A 13609-nucleotide genomic window follows, 5' to 3' on the forward strand; every position below is an offset into this window, starting at 1 on the left:
GTTTTGTTAGAGATTACTGGGATCGTAGGGAGAGGTCCATCAGTATGGGGAAGTTTGCATTTGAATTGCAGTCATTTCCCAGGTGAAGGAGGGAAAACTTCCCACTTCCATGAAATTATTCTACTTCTGACTCTATCTGGTAGAGCGTTTATAAGCGTTTGACTTCAGATTTGTTCGAATTTTGCAGGTGCGAAATAAGCTTGATGGTTGCTATTATGCTGTTAAACGTATCCGCATAAACACTGCCAGCAAGCAGTTTCGGAGGATTAAGGGGGAAGTAACATTACTTTCCCGCTTGAACCATGAAAATATTGTGAGGTATTACAATGCTTGGATAGAAAAACATGAAAGTCCTGCTCCCATTGCTCCATCATCTGAAACAGCTGAAGAGAAGAGAGTGCCCACCAAAGCAGATCTCATCCTTACCACTGAGGAGTCAAGTGATGTGGAAGCCAATGCTCCTCCCCCAGTTCTGACAAGTTCAGTTGAGTGGAGTACTTCATGTGAAAGATCCTCCAGCAACAAGTTCAGCGGAGCTGATCAGGAGTCCAGTGATGATGACGATGACGATGGCGATGGGGTGTTCTCACATTCGTTTTTGTAAGATGTCTTCATTATTGGCTCTGTAGGGAACACTAGCATGGTTGAGTATTCCAGGCTTGTGTCTTTTAGCATTCTCATTTGTGTCAGTGGCAATTCACTGCATTTTCGTTCTGTCCTCTGGTAATAAATTACTGTATTTGCCAGCAGTTGGATAGCCATGGAGAGGAAAATTTGTAGTTAAAAACTGTCAGTATAAGAGGAAGACGTCGGCTTAGGCTTTTAGAAGTTTCTTAGCATCTGTTTCAGAATGCATGGCTGTTTACTTTTATGTTAGACTGTCTTCCAACCTTAAGACATGTTTTTAATAAACAACATCAGAGAGATTAAAAATCCTGAAAAATACCTTACTCATTCTTTCTTCTTTTGATTTTATTAACATATTCAATACCTATCGCTGTGTGTGGGGTGGTTCTTTCACTTGTGTTTTTGTTGTTGTTGTTTAAGCATTGGATCGTAAATGAACTTACCTCAGTTTTTCTTACTGAAGGCAGAAATGAAATTTTACTGATGTAAATATATGCCTCCATTTTAAGAGACTGAGCTGTTGAAGGAAGTTTAGCTTTGCAAGCAGGATACTTTTGTTTCCATCTGTTTGTTTAAAGCATATAGGTCCTTCAAGAGAAACTTAAAAGAAGGAAATTATTTTTTTTCAGCAAATATACGCTTCAGGTTTCATAATAAATATTTTGGTAATGTTTACTTTAGGAATACCAAAACTTTTTTTTTTTTTTTTTTAAAATAGGCCAACCACAGACTCCGAAAGTGAAATAATTTTTGATAACGAGGATGAAAATAGTAAAGGTCATCCAGTAAGTATAAAGATAAAGCTAGTGAAAATGCTAAGATCATAAAATATTCTTTGACAAGCAAACAGGTTGGTTGGTAGGTTTTGTTTCATGTTCTGTGTAAACACAGGCTCATACAGGGTTATGTTCATGACAGCAAATGTGCCATCAGGAGCTACATAAAAATATACCTGATGCAACTAATCTGGATTCTGTTTCTCACAGTGTCATTGAGCTAAATGTGAGTCACATTTCGTAGTCATGAGCCTAGTTTGTGCAAGTTTAAGACATGTATGTGCATGATTTATCAATTCACCATCTGGATTGCCTTACATCATAGGAAAGTTGAAATTCTGTTCTCTTTTTAGGGGATGTAAAGCAGTGTATTTGCTCATACTAGCCATTTTCTCAAAGTGGTGACGTGTTTGTAGCAGTCAAAGAGAGATGAGAGGTCAGCATAATGTATGTGAGGTTTTAGTTGTTCTTAAGATTTTGAATCACAACACTTTTAGTGAAAAGTCAGAGCACTATACCACTAGAAAGCTAATACGTAGAACTTTCTACAGCATGTAGAATCTGTCATTGCCAATCCTGATGATTTGTAAAATGCTACCATGGATGCTTATCTCCTTCTTCTTTCTGTTGAAACGTACATTGGCATGACAAAGCTTTCAACCTATATTTAATAAGATGACAGTACACTTACTATCATGGAAGGATAGAGAGGATTTATATAATATATCAAAGTTATTGTGGTTTTTTTCTTTATTCATTTTACTAGATACGCTTTGTATATTGCAGTTTCAAAGGTGGTGTTTTTTGTTTGTTTTAAACATCACACATTTTGAAATTTAGATTTTATCTAGACCTTCTGGAAGACTTTTTTTCCAGTGTCTAATTATGACAAAAATGTTATTCGTTCTCACTTTTGAAAGTGAGAGTTGGGTCATACCTGTTTTTCTAGTGGATTTAGAAGCAGCAGTGTTATAAAAATGTCAATATATTATTTTGCTAATGTTAAAACCCAGTCATAGAAGATGAGTTTTCATGAATGTGTTCTACCCACTAAAGAATAGTAGTATGCATAAAAAAAACTCTGGACAGCTTCCTGTAGCTATTTCTTCCGTTATTTTTACTGTGACACAGGATGAAGAAGGCAACGAAAAGAGTAGCCACGAAGAAGAAGACAGGATACCAGTCATTCAGACAGTGCATTACCTGTACATTCAGGTTAGTCTGCCTGTAGCCCTGGTCTGGAAGGGGGGCACAACTAGATGGAATTAAATTTTTATATGATTGTTTGCACATGCTGTGCATACGCATAATATAATCAGTTAAGGATCCAAGTAAAATAAAGGCAAAGATACTTGGAAGTTTGGTTTTAAACATGGATTATGCCTAGACTGCTTTCATCTTGTTTATAACATTTATGTTTGAGAATGGACTACTAAACAAGCTAGTACCATTGTCCCTGAAAATGGGATAGGACCCATAAGTGAACTCATATTTTCTAGCTAAAATACATCTCTCCAGAAAATTCCAAACAGCTGAATATTTTGGTGATACCTGCTTCTGAAACGTGTTTTACAGAACCAGGCATTAACATGCTCACGTACGCAAGTTTATGATTTGTTTTTCTTTGTTTTTTTTTTTTTCTTTTTAACAAAACTGCTCTTTTCTCCCTCTCTCCCCTACATATGCACAACTGAAGATGGAGTATTGTGAAAAGAGCACATTAAGGGATACCATTGACCAAGGATTATATGAAGACACGAGTCGGCTTTGGAGGCTTTTCCGAGAAATTTTAGATGGGTTAGCTTACATCCATGAAAAGGTTAGTAAGTATGACAGTTATGACCTGTCCATAATATATATGTTATGATACATTCAACTCTACTCTGCTCTACTCTATTCAATTTTGAGCATTTGATTCTGTATAATTGTGTTTATTAGCAAGTTTTGTTCCTTATTCTTCCTATTATTATTCAGTTCTAGGGCATTAGAATGTATTATCATAAATTTGAATTTTGTAATGATTCACTTCAAATCTTTCCTTTTGTCATAAAAAAAAAAACCCTACCTTTAAAGACATTGCATTAGGTATCTATTAGCACTAAAGATTGTTTCTATCTTCTGGCCGAGTGACTACAGTCTTACTTCAATATTAATCATCAGTGACTTAATGCACTAAATTTTCCACTCTATATAGAATAATTAAATTATGTAATACTGTTTTTCAGTCTACTATAAAGACTTACATTTTGCATTGTGTTTCTTGTTTCATATGCTGTTGGTCTTTTTTTGTTGTTCTCCTGCTATAACAGGGAATGATCCACAGAGACTTGAAACCTGTGAACATTTTTTTAGATTCCGATGATCATGTGAAAATTGGTGATTTTGGTTTAGCTACAGATCATCCAGCAAATACAGTGAGTACAGCTGAAAGTGAATGAAGCAACTTTCATTTTGTGTTGTAATATCACATGATTATTACATGATTCCATGTAATATTACATGAATATATTACATATTACATGTAATGTTACATGAATATACATTGAATATACATGAAAATAGAAAATAATGCTCATCAGACTTTATTGTGAATGCCATAAATATTTTTATTTCTAAGAGTCTAGAATTAAATTGTGTACTGCAGACCAAAGCGGCAAGGAAAGCCAACAGAAGCATTTCAAGTGCCATGTACAATATATCTGTTTTCCTGATTTCAGGCAATCTCTAAACAAGAAGAAAATCACTCGGATAGTTTTGCTAAGTCTGACCCATCAGGTTAGTGTACATAGTAGCTTGCTTCAAATGATTTTAAGCAAAGTTCTGTTTTCTGCAATATTGTGTACACTGTTAGAACTTACAGTCATTGTTTGAAAATGACTCTGTGTGTGTGTGTTTTGTTTGTTTGTTTTGGAAAAAAGAAATCTGACTTCTGGGTGGATATGTTACATGTAATCCTAGCAGTTTTGCCAATTATCTGATTGAACTTGTTTCCACTGTTAGCCTTCTGCCACAGACTGGTGCTTTCATTATGGTGGGTTATGTAGAGATCCTGTATATCTATTCTATCTGTACTTACGTTCTCTTAACTGTGTAGGGCAATTTCAAGACTTGAGGGAGTTTTGTTTGGTTTTGTTGCTATTGGTTTTGTAACATATTAGGCTGAATTTTTTGTTTTGAGAAAACGTTAGTATATGTGTATCTTAAGATGAGTGTGTATTGTGAGATTTAGTTGTATCATGTGCTGACCTATTACAGTTCTGTAAAGCAGTAGGTAGAATGTAGATAGTATAGACAGACACGTGTACTTGACATATGAAGGTAAGAACTGTTTTGCAAACTGTTCTTGACTGGTTATCTATTGTGAAGGACTGCATTCCACTCTGAAAGAAACGAAGGCAAAAGATGAGTGAAATTTCCTGACTTTGATGCTGCGTTTCTTTCCTGCTGTCTTGAAACTAATGCTTTTATCTTTTGATGTGTAGGTAGTTTGACAGGAATGGTTGGTACTGCACTGTATGTCAGTCCAGAGGTCCAAGGAAACACTAAGTCTACATATAATCAGGTATGATTAAGTAGATTTAATAAAAAGGCAGCATGGAATCTGAGGTACTAGGTACAATGCACATCACTCATGCTCAACAAAGGTGAATTCAAGATGGAAAAGGATGTGGTGGGACTTCTGAGATAATCAAGGGAATGAGAAATATTCTTGTGGGACCAAGGTGGAAGGATATAGGCAAGGCAAGACAGTTATTTGGGCTGTGCTCTAACTGTGTTTACATGCAAACTACCTGAAGTTGAAAGGTGGATCTTTATAAGCAAACGGGTTAGAAATCTTACGATCTTTAGCTAAAGTAAAATGTCATCATCTGAAGTATATATTGCTCTTCTGGATTCCTAGATTGTGATTTTGGGAGGTGGTAGTACTTTTTTTTTTCTTTACGGAGGATTCTGTTTATATACAGAAATTAGCTGAATTTCAAAACAAGAATGATTTCAAAGTGAAACAGAGCCCTTTATGTCATTGCAGTGCTGCGAAGATAAAAGATACTGAAGTCTACCAAATCTTAATCGATAACAAAAATTAAACAACAACAACAAAAGCCAACCCACACCTCTCTTATGCTCTCTAATGTGAAATTTAAACAAAATATTATTTTTCTCTGCTGTCATCTTTGGCAGAGAATTCACAGGTACTGCATTTAGATTTCCATTTTGTCTTCCACAGAAAGTGGACCTATTCAGTCTGGGTATAATATTCTTTGAAATGTCTTACCACCCCATGAGTACTGCATCAGAAAGGATCTTTGTTCTTAGTCAGCTAAGACTGGTAAGTGTACAGGTATAAAAGACTGAATTCTGTGCATCAGGTAGTTTAAGAGAAGGAAAAGGATGCAAAACATAGCAAAAATGTTTCCATGAGGAGTGCTTTTTTTTTTTTTTAAAGGAAAAAAAAAGTTAAAATATGTAATACAAAGGAAAGGATAAAGTTGGAGTTGTTAGTGACATTCTCTTAATGTAATGTAGATTTCTTCGTTATTAACATCAGTCAGTATTCAGTATTTCAGGCATTTCAGTAACATTCTTCTTTCTGTTAGCTCTTCAATCTAAATATGCCATGTATTTGTTTGTTTGTTTGTTTTTCCCCCATTGGCAATAAAAATGCTTGGTCTTTCTGATTAAAAATATTTCCATATTTTAAAAATAAGACCAGCTTGCATAAGCTGGACTGACTGTTCAAATTAAAATGTGTTTGTTTTTTTTTTATAGCCCAATATTGTATTTCCTCAAGACTTTGATGAAGTCAAGCATGCAAAGCAGGTAATTTTGAAGGCATTTTAACTAGTAGGTATTTCCTGTCAAGATGAATTAATTATTATTTTTCCCACTTAAGTCTAAATTAGTAATTTCTGCCAAGCTGTTATTACCTGTTATTAGAACAAAGTGAGGAGAAAAAAAAAAAAGGAAAAAAAAAAGAATTTGTAAAGTCGACGTGGAAATATGCTTATCCACAAAATTCCCTGAGTACAGTCATAAAGAAATGCATAGTTCACCCATATATATGTATCTTTTAAGGTGTCATGGACAATTTTTACTTTTTAGGCATAAAAAAATTGCAGCTATGTTTTTTTAACCCTTAATTTAAACTTTACAAAGAGATCCATGCCACAGAACAGGAAGAGATATACAGCTTAAATTGACACTCTTAGTTTGAAAATTGCTACTAAGAGCTTTTTGGGAAACTTCGGATGACAAGAACTCAGTGGATTTGAATAGAGTTTCTCTTTATTTTTTCTTTTTGTCTCATTGTATTTAGTTCATGCCTCCATGGCAGAGGAATGAAGTGATAAGGTGCAGTGTAATTTTCTCTGAACCATCTAAGAAAAATTCTTCCTTGTGCAAGGACTCTTTCATTAACCATTAGAATTAACTTTTTGTCTGTTTTGCTAGTGGAACAGCAATCTGTCTGTCACTAGTACCATAAAAATATTTCCATTTTGTACAGTTTACCAAAATATGCTGGGAAGATTCTCTTTTTTTTTTTTAGTGTCTGTAACTCTCAAACCTATGCATGTGACTGTGTTTTTTCTTAACTTTGTTATTAAAATGCCAGAGCTTGCATAACATAGAACGACAAAAGGCACTACATATTTTTGTCACCCCTAGAGACCTAAATGGACTAACAAATTTCTAATAACTTTAGTAGTTTTTTTATTTGGATAATACCATAATAAAAAATACTTAGAGTAAGCAAAGAATTACCCAGCTTAAAGATTCAGGCCCTGCTTTTTTTTTTTTTTCCCTGTATAGTCTGATGCATGTATAGTTCCATATATGTGATGTGTCTAAGAAGGTTTTTGTAAATACTGCTAGCATAAAAGAAACTATAAAATTTTGATTTAATTTCTAGAGATCAGTTATTACATGGCTCTTGAACCATGATCCTGCAGCACGACCAACAGCTGTGGAGCTGTTAAAAAGTGAACATCTTCCACCACCACAAATGGAAGAGTCTGAGCTTCATGAAGTACTCCACCATACCTTAGCAAATGTGGATGGAAAGGCATACCGCACTATGATGAGTCAAATATTTTCACAGCGTATATCTCCAGCTATAGACTATACCTATGACAGTGATATGCTGAAGGTTTGTGGGTGTTAAGGGGATGTTTTTGAGTTTTCTCATGTATTGGATTTAAAAAAAAAAAGGTGAAGTTTATATGGTTAAACCCAAAGCATGTTTGAGGTAATTGCAATCTCTTAAGATCAACTTTCACATTAGTTCCCATTTAAAGCTACAAATCTGTACTATGGGGGCTGAATACCCACTTCCCATTTAACCTTAACATTCATTCTTCAGTGAAGAAAACAAGCTTTATTCTTAATTTCTGTCAATCTAATGCATCTGATTGCCAATGTAAATTTTAGGCTTTGACTATTTTCTTCCCTTTCTAATGGTGCCAAAGTAACCCTTCTCTGTCTGTAAGCTCATAAATCTTTCTAAATCAAAATACAAGATAACGCAGTAAAATAATGCTTTGTATAACTGTAGTTATTTTTTATTGTGTAAACTGTAAACTTTACAATTGATTATAGTGAGAGAAGACAGCAGAATACTTATTACCTATGTTACATAGAGTGTTCATCGCATATAAATTATATATGTACTTTTTATTTGTGATGGTTTCAGGGTAGTTTTTCTATTTGGGCAGCCAAGATACAGCAGCATGTATGTGAGATTGTCAGCCGGATATTTAAAAGACACGGTGGGTGTGTTTACAAAAGTCGTTCATTTCCTTTTTCATGACTGAATGGATTCAAGGGAATGGAATGGTTTTATTGCTATCACATGAGCCACAAAGTATGTTCAGGAGTTGCATATCATTTGTAAATTTTGTATAGTTTTTGCTGTTATTTTGGCATCCCAGTAGCTGTTAACTTCAAATCTGGGTGATTTAAATTTTCCATAGAAAGAACAGTCAAAATCTTAATTATGTCTTTGAATGTGTCTCATTGTTCTGATGAGTCTGTGGGAGCTTTCAGATGTACAGAGTGCTATGTAAAATGTAGATATGAGTATGGGGATAGCTCTGCAGTGAGAGACCAAGCATCCACGTGCATAGTAACCTCCCTGCAAACAAAGCCAGAATGCAAATGCCTTAAGAAAGAATTTAAAAACAGAGCAAGTGTATAGTAGTGCCTTCAGCTATACTGCCCTTAGATTTGCAGTTCAGGAACTAAATGAGCTGGAGCTGGTGTCATGATGTTTAGCAGTCTTCAGTGGTTTTTCTTTCCATGACTTTATCCAGACACTAGTAGTAGTATTTAATTAATTTTTTTCCTTTAAAAAAAAAAATGTTATGTACACACTGTCCCATTCAAAATGTTTTAATTCATATTGTTTTATAGGAGTTGTGTTTTCTAGAAAAGTGGATAATCTTTAAAATAGAAACTGGAAGATTTCATAGTAGATACACTAGTAGTAGATAATCTGATTAAGCATGATAAGGATTTGGCAATACAAAATAAGAGAAACAGAAACCTGGAGTGAAATAAAAAATTACCTTTTTTCCCCTCCATTTAAAGCTTGCCAAACTTCGGAAAGCACTTGTCAGCAGTTTGGAGATTTTTTTTTTTCAGTCTTTTAGAAAAAGACTTTTTTTGGGGGGGAAGTATGTTTTCCATTAGTTTTTATCTCTATCTGCAATGATTAGAAGTATTTCCTTATATTTGGGGCTCTTTCTGGTTGGTTGGTTTGGTTTAATGCTTGTGTTGAAATCTAGTTGAAGATTTTGGTAAAGCGTCAATAATAAAGTAGCTGTCTGAGAGTCAGTAAAGAATTTAAAACAAGAAGGTATTTTTTCAATGATTAGTGATTCTATTGTTTATAGTGGAGTTTCCTTTGAGGATTAGATTCGTACAGATAGATGGTTGCAAAATATAATAATAATTTAAAAAAAAGGTATTTAATGAGGATTTTAAAGTGAACCACAAACATTCGAGGCAATTTTTGGAGAAATGGGATACATTTTTGAACAATATTTGTTCCCTACAGAAGTGCCTCTAGACCAAAACAGTACTACCACTATCTGTAGAGTTTTTAATTTGTTCCATGTGCATGTTTTTCTGAAAAGCGGTGTTTAAAGAGGGAGGGCAAGGTGAGGATTCTGCAGGGGCTGTGGAATTGGCACTTCTCTGTTTATTTGAGGGCTGCCTGTTGATTCCAAGAACGGTGGAAGACAGAATATCAGAGTTTGTTCAATGGGTTTCTTTCATAGACTTTCCTCTTCCACCATTTAAGGATGTTTAAAATAATGCAGTTTTTTAAAAGCATTGGTAGAGATTAAGCAGCCTTGCAGGGTATGATATAAACTTGTAAAAAGCAGATGTTAATTTTGAAATGGGAGATAACAGTATTTTACTATTTTTGTGTAGGAGCCATCAAGCTGCATACTCCTCTGCTCATGCCTAGAAATAAAAAACTGTACGAACATAACGAAGCTTCATATTTCATGGATCACAGTGGGATGCTTGTTATGCTTCCTTATGACCTCAGAGTAAGTAGTATCTTCCCTGCAGGCAAAGCTGGGTTTGAAGAGTGCTGTGGTGTTTGTCAATACCTTTGATTTACTGGTCATGAATTTGGTTTATGTGTATACTTCCTCTGACTGCTGAAGCAGTCTGTCTTTCAGTGTCTGTTGTGTTTTTCTTAGTGCTCAGAAAACCAATCCTCCTGGTTTTCACAGCTGGAACTGTTAAAAGAAATAGGTTTTTTTCTTTTCTTCTTCCTTCCTTTTTTTTTTTTTTTTTTAACCATGGGTGAAAATATTGCCATATTATAAATGTGGTAGATGTCACTGCTGCTTTTATTTTTTTTCTTGCACATATATGAGACAAAGGACTTTTCCCATGACCTGTGAAAATATTCTTATCCCTTATTTATATGTCTTTCTAGAGAATGTATGTAACATTCTGCCAAGTTTTATGTTCCTCTTGAGCATATGTTGTAAAGGGTCATTCTCCTCTGGAGAGGAATTGTATGTGCAGTTGAAATTTTAGTGTCTGTGATTCAGTACTACCCAATTAAATGCAATGTTGGTGTAGTTAATTGCTTTGCACTTAATTAAAGCCTAAATGCTTTAAGTTTTATTACTGACAGTTAAAGAACCTGACCTTTTATATTCCGTATTATTAACTTAAGGTCAATGTGACTCACCCTTCCTTTGCATTTATAACGTCAAGCTATATATACAGTGTGATTCACAGCTAAGGACTTGTGTGGGATCTACAACATTGATCTTTCTGTTGGCCTTGCTTGTTTTGGAAAATGTGTTGGCCAAAGTTTTGTTAAACAAATACTCCTTTATATCTTTATCTAAATGACAAAATACTTGCTAGTACGTTTCAATAGGCTCATAGTTTATGATGATGCATTTTGCATTCATTAGGGTACTTAAGAAAGGTCCTTGTTTCCTTCTCCAAGCTATTAGGGAACTTTTTTTTTTTTTTTTGGTTTGCCTTTTTTTAAGGCTTGTCACAAAGAGGATTGATCTTATTTGGCTTTGGCAAATATTTAAGGCATTATCACACATGAGAATAGAAGTGTTGACTACGTGGTAGTAATTAATCTCCAGTTTAAGAACAGAGCCAGACTGAAGGTTTTGTTTCCACAATTTTTATGTATTCTGTTTTTCAGATTCCTTTTGCAAGATTTGTAGCTAGAAACAACATATCAAACTTGAAAAGGTAAGGGACTTAAAGACAGTTTGCACAGATGTACTGCTTTATGACAGTGAACACTGAAGATGCTGATTTGTTCTTCAATGTTTCTTTTAGATACTGTATAGAGCGAGTTTTCAGACCTCGGAAGTTAGACCGCTGTCATCCCAAAGAACTTCTAGAATGTGCATTTGACATTATTACATCTACTGGAAATAGTTTTTTGCCTATAGCAGAAACAATTTATGCCATTTCAGAAATCATTCAAGAGTTTCCAGTACTACAGGTAGATTTTCTAATAATACTTTTTGATTTTTTTTTAATATTTTTTGCTCTTTTTCCATCCTAAAATTTTAATTAAGTAAATATTCAATCTATTGTGTTCAAAAAGGATAGGTCCTCTAATGAGTATAGAACTTTGTGATCACAAATTTTGTCAATAGTCAGGTATAGAGCATTGTCATTTAAATAAAAATGTGTTTTGTAGGTAAACTTAAAATGAAGCAAAGGTTTGTATGTATCATAAATACTAATTGAATCCTTACAATGCCATTGAAATAATGCCTGTCTTCTGTCAGGCAAGTGACTACTGTAGAATGGGAAAGACCTTGCCATTCTTTATTTATAAATGGAAGGTAAGGTGATGGAAGAAATCTGGAGTTACTTTTGAACAATGGGAGAAGTTATTAAAGGTTTAAGAAACATCTTTGTTGGCATGCATTTAGGGGTGTTTGTGGTGGATTTGTTGTGTTTTGTTTTTTTTTTTAAGCAAATTAGAGTGCTAATAAAACGTTTTTGTTTGATTGTTTCTTCCTTTCTTTCTCTCTCTCTCTCTTTTTCTTTTTTTCCGCTTTGTTAGGAAAGAAATTACAGTATTTACTTGAACCATACTTCCTTACTGAAAGCTATACTTTTGCATTGTGGGATACCAGAGGATAAACTCAATCAAGTTTACATCATTCTATATGATGCTGTGGTAAGATATTGGATATTAAACTAATCTTTGTAGTCATCACTTAGGGTATCTTATTTTGTGGAGCAATTTCTAAAAATGAGGAACAGAGCATTGCCAGCATAAAATGGAACATCTTTTTGATACTTAAAATGGCTCACTATCTTTGGACTGTAAAATTAGATTAATAACTTTTCTGTTACTTCTGGATTGGAGTGTTTTAAGATAAATTTAAAATTTATATTTATGAGAGAATTATTCACCTGTATAGTTAAGAACTGGTAGGCCATTCAGTAAAAACTTCAAAATGTATATTAGTAACATTTTGGTCTTTTCCACCATGCAGAGAAAATAGGTTAAATTCATTCGAATAATTAAGTTAGAGTTTAAATCCCCACAAAATGTATATTTCTTAATTCTTTTCTTTTATTCTTTAATTTTTCAATTTTATTCTTTTGGGTTTTATATTAATTTGCATAAACATTCTTGTATTCACTTATGCAGAAGTGCTTTTCAACAAAAGTTGGTAGCTTTTACTTCTGTATGTTTCTTGAACCAAGCTCAATATGACCTTGCTAAGAGATAAGTGGAAAGTGTGTTATTTATCATTTTCACTCTTTTACAGTATGATTGAAGTTTGTAAATACAACCTTAAATTAAAAGAACTGGAAAGTTGTGTTTTAATTCTTCTCAGCACTAATAATGTTTGTTGTAACCCAGTTGTTTTGAATATGTTTGCATCTGTTTCTCCTGCAGACTGAAAAGCTAACTAAAAGAGAAGTAGAAGCCAAATTCTGTAACCTCTCTCTCTCATCAAATAGTGTAAGTAATTTTAATTCAATGTTAAATTCCTTGAAACTTGCCATAAGCCAGAATATTATATTGACTTTGAAATTTACTCAAGTAGAGTGAGAGGAATCAGCTGTTATATCTACTGTCCAAAATAGATTAGTCTCTTTGGAAGTACTCTGATTTTTTTTCTCAGTTCTCTCTTGAAGACAATATTGCTACTTTCCATGCATCTGTCTTCTCTTAAATGTGTTTTGTATTATGAAAAGAGTGAAAGGGTAACTGGAACACTGTACAGAGTGGTATTTAGTAAAAGAAATTGAAAGAAACTGTTAAAAAAAATGTCTGCAATTGTTGGCAGATCTGCCTCAAGAGAGTTAAGGTTGACTTCTGGATGCTCTGATAGGTTGCTAGGAGAAACGAGGCGGAAAAAAAGGCCGATACTTCACTCACACAGACAAATGTGCATATTTTTATAAACGTGACCTGTTACAAGCACTGTCAGTCATGCTATCTATATTGTTATTTGATTTTTGTTTTTAGCTTTCTCGACTCTACAAATTCATTGAGCAGAAGGGAGAAGCAAGTAATGTATTTCCATTTTTAAACACAACAATAAAACAAAAGCCAGGTGTGACTCAGCTGTTGAAGCATGGCATGAAGGATCTAGAGGAAATAATTGCTCTGTTAAAGCAACTTGGAATAAAACTTCAGGTTTGTAAAAACGCTCTGCTAATAAGTTTGT

The 13609-nt window shown here is 34.1% G+C and overlaps 1 protein-coding gene across 2 annotated transcripts in view; it reads left to right on the top strand.

Moving 5' to 3' along the window:
- Positions 1 to 13609, top strand: part of EIF2AK4 (eukaryotic translation initiation factor 2 alpha kinase 4) — a 38593-nt gene that overhangs the window by 13386 nt on the left and 11598 nt on the right. For both annotated transcript variants that reach the window (XM_080595281.1, XM_080595280.1), the window contains exons 12-28: positions 188 to 600; positions 1346 to 1412; positions 2535 to 2618; positions 3100 to 3222; positions 3713 to 3817; positions 4121 to 4178; positions 4886 to 4965; positions 5632 to 5733; positions 6174 to 6224; positions 7315 to 7551; positions 8095 to 8170; positions 9840 to 9961; positions 11101 to 11150; positions 11241 to 11409; positions 11983 to 12099; positions 12832 to 12897; positions 13408 to 13578. In XM_080595281.1, coding sequence (XP_080451407.1) covers positions 188 to 600; positions 1346 to 1412; positions 2535 to 2618; positions 3100 to 3222; positions 3713 to 3817; positions 4121 to 4178; positions 4886 to 4965; positions 5632 to 5733; positions 6174 to 6224; positions 7315 to 7551; positions 8095 to 8170; positions 9840 to 9961; positions 11101 to 11150; positions 11241 to 11409; positions 11983 to 12099; positions 12832 to 12897; positions 13408 to 13578 — 2091 coding nt within the window. The remainder of the gene's footprint in view (positions 1 to 187; positions 601 to 1345; positions 1413 to 2534; positions 2619 to 3099; positions 3223 to 3712; positions 3818 to 4120; positions 4179 to 4885; positions 4966 to 5631; positions 5734 to 6173; positions 6225 to 7314; positions 7552 to 8094; positions 8171 to 9839; positions 9962 to 11100; positions 11151 to 11240; positions 11410 to 11982; positions 12100 to 12831; positions 12898 to 13407; positions 13579 to 13609) is intronic.

The sequence above is a fragment of the Anser brachyrhynchus genome (assembly GCF_964034855.1).
Source record: "Anser brachyrhynchus genome assembly, chromosome: 5".
NCBI classification, from domain to species: domain Eukaryota; kingdom Metazoa; phylum Chordata; class Aves; order Anseriformes; family Anatidae; genus Anser; species Anser brachyrhynchus.